Raw genomic sequence first — 8,342 nt, 5'->3', positions numbered from 1 at the left:
CGTTTCAGCTTATGAAATCATGTTTTAAGAAGCTGCTCACTTCCACGTTCAGATCTCAGCACAGTGAAGCACCCACTTCAGTGTTGTTGAGAGCTCTGGCCCTCCTTTATGGGGCGAAGGTGGGGAGTGATTCCTGGGAAAGCTTCCAGCACTGGGCCAACTGTGGAAACAGCTGAGCTTTGTGCTAGCCTTTGGAGGGAGGGGGACCTCAGAGCTGGTAAAATGAGTGTATCAGGCAAGGGCTGGTGTAGCCTGTTGCCTTCCTCAGCATCTTGCTGCTCCTGTTTCTGGAGAGAAACTACTCTGTACAGAGCTGTGGTCAAGCAAAGACTCACTGGAAGGGTTGGTACAGGCCCCTGATTGTATTTTGATATCAGGTGGTGCAAAAGAATCTGAAATGTCAGTGCTCCTGGCAAGGAGGAGGAGTTACGGTGTTAAAAGGGGAAAGAGAAGTATGATGTCTGGATAAGTAAAGGTAAGGGAGGATTTGGGGAGAGAAGAGGAAGAGCCTCTATGAGGAGGTAAACTTGTGATCTCTGTCTCACCTAGCAATCTCCACAGTTCTTGTTCTAGACACTGCGAAAGAAACCAGTATTTGGAATCATGGCTACAGACCCACTCTCAGAGCTTCAGGATGACCTGAACTTGGATGATACCAACCAGTCCCTCAGCCAGCTTAAACTGACCTCCATAGATAATAAGAACTGGCCAGCAGATGAAGCCCCTGCTTTTCCCAAATCAGGTAAGTATCCTGCTCGTTTGGGGTCTGGGTTTTGGCCAAAAAGGAATTGTTTGTCCTGCAGCATTGTGATTATATCTACGTATACAGAGAGCCTCAGCTCCATTGGAAAGCTTCGTAGACACGTTGATCTTGCAAAACACCCAAGTGAATTAGCCCTGCCTTTGAACAGCACTAAAAAGCTCAGAGGCAGGTGATGTGAACAGACTCTTCTCAGTCCTGTGACTGGCTGCACGGTACAGATGTGGTGCAAGTCCTTGAATGTCATCTATTATGATCTCTTGCAGGGTAGTTTGGCCTTCCGGAGAGGAAGGGTCTTGAACTTCCGTGTGGGAGGTGGGGCTGGAGATCTGAGTTGTTGCTCTTGAAATCCTATGCTATGAACTGCTGCCCAAAGAGGTCAAGAAAATTGGCTTAAAGGCATGTAGGATATGCCGTCAAAGAACAATGTTAAGATACTCCTGCTCTAAAAAGCTATGATGGTGCCCTTGGCACTTGAGTTTTGGTCTTTGTGAATGTTTGTGACATATCTGAACAGTCAGTTTTGAGAGGATGTGCAGTCTGAGGGACGCGTATGGACCTCACAGACTTGACAGGTCTCTTCTGAAGGCATTGTTGCTCTTGCCCACTCAGAATTTCAAAGAGAGGTTTCCGAGGACGACGGGTGTGTGCATTAGTCCCTCTCATGTTGAAGAGCCATTTTTTCTCATCCGTGTATCTGTTGTACTCTTTGCCAAGGTGCTGCAGATACCTTCTTCTGATTGCTTGTTCCTTTTGTTTTGTGCAGAGGACTCCAAAGGCTCCCCTGAGCCTGTCACTCATCTGCAGTGGGATGATCCCTACTATGATATCGCCAGGCACCACATTGTGGAAGTAGCAGGTAGTGGTCTTTCTGTTTCCTCCTTTGATGTCTTTGCAGCTGGGCTGAGGAAGGGTCTTTTTTATGGGGTTGTGGGGTCATCTGCTATATGCTAGGCCCAAGTGGCAATGACAGCTGGCTCGTAGAAGGAAAGAGCACCAAATTTCTTGAATGTTTGCAATGTGTGTAATTCGCCATTGACCTTGGATAAACTTGCATTCTTTTTTGGCTCTTACTGGCTTGATTATATTATTATCAGAACTTGGTTGCTTTTGCTGAATTGTTTTAGATGTGGCCCTTCACTATATCCTGAGCACAAGATGTGGTCTTTGCATGATAATGCCACAGAAGTTACCTAGTTATGTAGTACTGCTGCAAGATCTTGAGCTGACTGAGTGATCCACAGTAGGTCTGACAGCTCTCTTATATCTGAATAGCCAGAGCTTGCCGGAGCTTGCTGTCCAGAAACAGCGTTTACAGAAATCTGAAACAGCAGGAACAGGCACGTGGCCCACTGCAAGGAAAGACCTAATCATTCAGGACCACAAGCATTTGGATTTTCTCTGTGGAGTTGTCTTATCTGTGTTGTTTTAATTACACTAACCCTTTGTGATTTGCTGATGCGACCTCTGTAAGGAGGAGTTTTGGGGCTAGTTTTTAGATTGCTGTGGTAAATCTGAGCGAAGGGTAATTGCAGTTTGTCTTGCATTCCTTGCTTTAAAAAAAAGCACCTCTTACCTAGTGTGATTTCTCTGTGCCTTAGTCCCTGCCCCATTGTGAATTTGCAGCAAAGCAAAGGCACTAGCTAGAGTCCTGATTCAGGATTGCTCTGAAGCAGGGTTTGACCACAGAGGAAAGATTCCCAGGCACTTACCTTGGTAAGAGTTGTCATGATGTTATTCTTTTCTGGTTTGTCTTCTAGAATGAGCTTTCTTTCTCCTAATCTCTCATGTGACGTCATTTGGGGAACAAAATGATAATGCAAACTCAAACCTTTGTTGTCCTTTGTCTTCTGTGTGCCTCTGGCTGCTCATGTTCACAGGCAGTGTTTAGCATATGGACCGTGATGTTTTATAGATTTGCCACAAGTACTTTCATTTGGAAATGTATTATTAAAATGATGCGTGGAAAAACTCCGCAATCAAAACAGATTGTGCAGCAGGTCTGTTTATTGTGATATCAGCTCTATAGAGTTGGGTGCAGCGAGGGTCAGGTACCCTTAAGGAGGCTTGCACACCACGCCGTAGCTTTGGCCTCTTATTTAAAGCAGTAAAACGCACATATTCAAAGGATTGCTCAACCGCCTGGTACACGTGGGTTAGATTATCCCGCTCCTGATGTAAATTAGGTCTCCTCCCCTTTGCACATGTGCAGTCCTCTTTCATGTTACAGGTCACACAACGTCATGCATCGCATGTCTCATTAACTTGGACTTATGCCTCCCCTGGGAGGAGAAAGTAATATTCAACAGTCTATGAAGCAGGCGCAGTTCGGGGAGGGCTGGTCATTATCTCTGGTATCTTTATGGCTCCGCCACCCTCATGACACATCCTCCCTCGTGGCTGTAGAGACAATAGTCTTCTCCTCTTTGTATCGATGAGGCGTCAAGTGATAAGACCCTCCGCCTAAGCCTTGCATTCTTCAAGTGATAAAGGGCGTTGGTGAGCAAGGGCGGGACGTAACACTTTTGTTTCCTTTGTTTACCTGGAGCATCTCACAGGCAGGCAGGGCGCGCAGAGCATTTTTAGCAGGAAGATGGCAGCAAAAGGCATTCAAGGGAGTACCATGGCATTGTTATGAATCATAGTATTTTAGTTTTGGGAAATCTTCTTTTGGTTCTGGGATTCAATGCTTTTCTGAAGGAGGGAGATGATAATCTGCCTATCCTTTCAGACCTGCCTTAAGGTGTGTGTTTCTGGAGTGTTTTACGCGGGCTCTGGAGACGTCTCTGTGTGGCGGTGTTCTTGACTCGAAGTTCCTCTTTTGTAAGCATTGTAGCAGATACCACGGGCAGGATGGGCTCACTAGCCTTCGGGCAGCCATCCTAGGAGAAGGACAACTCTGACTCCAAACCCGGGCAGATGGAGCTCGTTTAGCCCTGTAAGGCTCCATCTAAGAGCAGGACACTCTAACCAAACCTATGACCCAAGGACTTCGCTGTCACCGTCCAAGCTCGCTGGGCCCTGGCAGATGAACCTCAGGTGTAAAGGGTGGAGCCAGTTCCGCACGCGCTGCGCCTCACCTAAACAATCCACCGCGCAGCCCCGAAGGGTGCGCTCATCGCTTGCAGTGAGCGTGGGAAAAGCCCTTCCCAGATCTTCGTTCATGAAGCCAAGCCATGGTGATAGCCAATAAATTTGTCTTTACATGTGGCTAGAAGTTGGAGCAGAAACAGCTCCATTTCACCGCACAAGCCACTTCTGCAAAGCTTGGGTTTTTTTCCTTGCTCACATAATGTAGCATTTGGAGGAAACACAGGCTTCTGTTTGAAGGCTGTTGAGGAACTGTCCCAAATTATGTTTAAGAGTTTCTGTATCCTTCTGCTAATTTCTATACAGCAAATGTTCTGCTTCCATCTCCTTTGGAGTCAGGGCAGACTAGAGTAACATAATGTTGGCCTTGAATTTCAGCAGAGACTGAATTGCAAGAATATGGCACATAGCTAATAAGAGTCTGAAGGAGGTCTCTGAACATGGCAGTGCCTGCTGGAAACCTGGGGCTGTGTGGGAAGAAAAGGGCTTTTGACAGCTCTTAGACAGTGTATTCCTTCCTGGTTCTTCTGCCAGTCCAAAATACTGGTCTCGCCTTTGTGGTCAGTAGGCAAACCTATACTTATACATCAGCATTCCCCTTTTACACAATACCTTTCTTCCTTTTGGGGTAAGAAAACTGGGGTTTAATAAATGATTGGCATGTGAATTTTCCACTGCTCTGAAGGCTAGAAATTGGTGTAGTAGTTATCAGGAGAGTGGCCATCACTGTTTACTTCAGCTACGTAGCTCAGTGACTTCAAAGATTTGCTGAAGCTCAGAGGATATTTCTGCTAGCTTTTGTGGAAAATCTGCTGCCTCACCCCGTTAATTGGCAGTCTGCAGGGCTGCCCTTCAGAGTAAGCATGATGCTAGTAAGACCTGTGATAGAAGTGGGAAAGAAGGTCAGGAGCCAGGGATGTACCTCCTTGTTACTAGACTGAAACTGCAGTTTCAGTGGTGAATCTATTGTCCAAAAAGTGGGATCTTTACCCAGCGTGCAAAGCCAACAGACACACCGGGTCGAGCTATTTCTTTATTGCAGGTTTGTGCAAAGCTGGGAGCTAGGTGGTACCCCGCAAAGCCAGTTGGAAGCAGACAGGTGTTTATAACAATCTGAATTAGCGTAATTAACATAGTCATTATTTACTGTCTTTCTACCTAAAGCTGATTGGCTAACTAACTTCCTGCTTCTATGTAAAACTATTCTTCCTTATGCAGCCTTCCTTCTGAGCAGATGTTTCTTTTGCCAATCCTTGAGGTTCTTGTCAGAGGGTTCAGTAACTCATTGACTCCTCTTCATACCAAGAGAAGCTCGGTAAGCACCCCTCGGGTCATGTTGATCCATCTAAGATAAGTTCAACAAAAACTCTAAGCTGGTACATCCCAGGCTTTGTCTGATTTTCCTGACGTTAAATCTGGTACCAAACTTACCTGAAAAGCATCGTAGCTGGCTGTTGGTTGCAGTTGCCAAAGCTGTAACTAGGGCTGATGATTTGTTGTTGCTGTTGTGATTGACATGAGGAGGTAAAATCAATCTTGGAGCACCCACAGCTGTTTCATCAAGCACGCAAATGTAGAAGATGCAGTCAAAGCTTGTGTTGAAAGTATGTTGCAGTGAGTCTGTAGTGGCTAATGGGTTCAGGAAAGGACCCCAACAGCAAGGGTCCTTTTCCCTTCCGGTACGGTGTGTTGGTACTGGCTCCATTAATACAGGGTGCCTGCATTTCTACTGCTTTTGGATGTAGTTTCTAGCTTTGACTGGTTTTACATATGTTTTTAAAAAGAGTATTTTTATGATACAGAATGATGAATTGCTTTTATAGAATTGGGCCCATCTAGAGCAAACCCAGCTTGTGCACCATGTTTTGATTTGCAAGATCAAGGGAATGGAGAGTTTCTTTCTAGAGCCTTGTTCTGCTCAGGCTCCTGTATTGATCGGCCCACATGGGTCTGTTGAGTACATAACTGTGAGAGTGTTTGAAAGGGGATGGGCATGGCAGTAAATGCCTTCCTAGATCCCTTCCTGCCCAGAGAAACCTTTTTATTAATTGACAGATTCTTATTTTAATTCAGAATCTACTATTTTTTTTCTTTTTTTAACTCTGGGAATGTCGAAGGTCTAAATAGTCCCCATCTTCAGCTTGTTGAAGTCTAGTTTCTTGCAGAACAGCCTGTTGCCTGTGTTACTCTTATGGTATGATGCCATTCTCTATACACTTCTGAAGTTGTTCAGAGGACCTTGACATTCAGAATTAGCTGTGTTTTACCCCTTTTTAAAGTGGTAGTATGACAGTTGCCATTTTGGTGGTAGTGTTGTAAGGGGCCTCAGGTGAGAACGCACTGTGAATAGTATATCCTGGGATTGTTATAAGGGGCCTTAGGTGAGAATGTACTGTGAATAGCACGTTCTGGAGGAATGTTAAAAACCAGCTGAAACCAAGATAAGGACTATGGAAACACAATAATCAATGTAATGGATATTCCAGAAAATTTAATACAAGTGCATGTAACTGGGACAACATCCATGTTATGTTGGAGCTATCCAGCACTGCAATAAGGAGAATGCCTGCCTTTTAATGCTACCGTGCGTGGGGTTAAAACATTTGTTCCCGATTTCGGTGACACTTTTTGGCAACCCAGATGGGACACTGCTTCAGAGTCTCGACGGATCCGTGGGATCGCAGGACCTCCAGCTGGCACTGAGGGATTCTCGGGGAGAACCTTCGATCCCTGGACCGTTGGGCTCTGAGCAAGACCCCTGGGAAGGTAAAGGCATTCCTTTTTTTTTTCTTTCAAAAGGGTGGTTGCCTGCCCTTAAGGCACAGCAAAAGCCACACAAGGTTGGGCTATAAAGGCACCTAAGGGAAGGATTTGCTCCTATTGGACAAAAGTCTGTAGGACACCCAGATTTTGGTTGGGTAAGGGGTTCGAGCTCCCAACGTCTTGTTAAGTCAGTCACTTGAACATTTGGTGGAAGAAGTTGGTTATAGTTCATAACTCCAGAAAGTGCATAAGGGGTTTGAGTCCCCCATTTTTTGTTATTTTGTGTTGAGTTATTGTTTTTGTGCCCTTCTTTGTGCTAGTTTATAATGGGTAATCAACCCCCAGTGGGAGGGGCAATTCTGAAAAGAATCTCCCCTGGGACGTGTGTTAAAACACTAGAGAAATTGCGTGGAGGTTCTCTCACTTGGAAACAGCTTGTGGAACATTGTAGTATGTGGTGGCCGCTGTATATCCTTGATGATCAGGAAAAATGGCCAAAAAAAAAAATTGGAACCTTAAGGTATAATACTTTATTGCAGTTAATGTTATTCTGCAGACAAGAGGGTAAATGGGATGAAGTATCATATGTGGATTTATTTTTCACACTAAGAAACCACCCGGAATGACAGAGGGACTGTGGATAATCCCACAGGACCCTATGGTCTTGCCTCTTGAAAAGGAGTGGAGGGGCAAGAATTTAAAACAGAATCACAGAATCATCTGGTTGGAAGAGACCTTTAAGATCATCGAGTCCAACTGCTCACCCTGCACTGCCAGGGTCCCTAAACCATGTCCCTCAGCACCACATCTGCACGTCTTTCAAACACTTCCAGGGGTGGGGACTCCACCACCTCCCTGGGCAGCCTGTTCCAATGCCTAATGATCCTCTGTGTAAAGAAGTTTTTGCTAATACCCAACCTAAATCTCCCCTGGTGCAACTTCAGGCCATTCCCTCTCATCCTGTCATTTGTTATATGGGAGAAGAGACCAACCCCCACCTCACTACAACCTCCTTTCAGGCAGTTGTAGAGAGCCATAAGGTCTCCCCTGAGCCTCCTTTTCTCCAGGCTAAACAACCCCAGCTCCCTCAGTCACTCCTCATAAGTCTTGCTCTCCAGACCCTTCACCAGGTTTGTTGCCCTTTTCTGAACATGCTCCAGCACCTCAGTGTCCTTGAAGTCAGCAGCCCCAAACTGGACACAGTTCTCAAGGTGTGGCCTCACCAGTGCTGAGTGCAGGGGGACAATCTCTTCCCTCCTCCTGCTGGTCACACTACTGCTGATACCAGCCAGGATGCCCTTGGCCTTCTTGGCCACCTGGGCACACTGCTGGCTCATGTTCAGTCGGATGTCAGCCAACACCCCCAGGTCCTTCTCTGCTGAGCAGCTTTCCAGCCACTCTTCCCCAGGCCTGTAGCATTGCAGGGGGTTGTTGTGACCTAAGGTCAGGACCCAGCACTTGACCTTGCTGAACCTCATACAATTGGTCTTGGCACACTGATGCAGCCTATCTCCACCCAACTTGGTGTCATCTGCAAACTTACTGAGGATGCACTCGATCCCCTCGCCCAGATCATGGATAAAGATGTTACAGAGGACAGGCCCTAGGGCTGAATCCTGGGGGACATAACTTGTGACTAACTGCCAGCTGGATTTGACTGCTTTCATCACCTGTCTCTGGGCCCGGCAATCCAGCCATATTTTTATCCAGCGAAGAGTAGACACATCCC

At 46.2% G+C, this 8,342-nt stretch overlaps 1 protein-coding gene across 1 annotated transcript in view; it reads left to right on the top strand.

The window, feature by feature from the left end:
- Positions 1-308: 308 nt before the first annotated feature.
- The window catches only part of ARHGAP1 (Rho GTPase activating protein 1), a gene marked incomplete at its 3' end in the record, with an annotated part of 20,700 nt that continues 12,666 nt past the window's right edge, over positions 309-8,342 (top strand). The window contains exons 1-3 of the mRNA XM_010139300.1: positions 309-342; positions 562-742; positions 1,527-1,619. Coding sequence (XP_010137602.1) covers positions 604-742; positions 1,527-1,619 — 232 coding nt within the window. The remainder of the gene's footprint in view (positions 343-561; positions 743-1,526; positions 1,620-8,342) is intronic.

The sequence above is a fragment of the Buceros rhinoceros genome, unplaced genomic scaffold, assembly GCF_000710305.1.
Source record: "Buceros rhinoceros silvestris isolate BGI_N320 unplaced genomic scaffold, ASM71030v1 scaffold8027, whole genome shotgun sequence".
Classification (NCBI taxonomy): domain Eukaryota; kingdom Metazoa; phylum Chordata; class Aves; order Bucerotiformes; family Bucerotidae; genus Buceros; species Buceros rhinoceros.
Note: the sequence above shows the minus strand (reverse complement) of the source record. Positions and strands in the feature narration are given on the sequence as shown.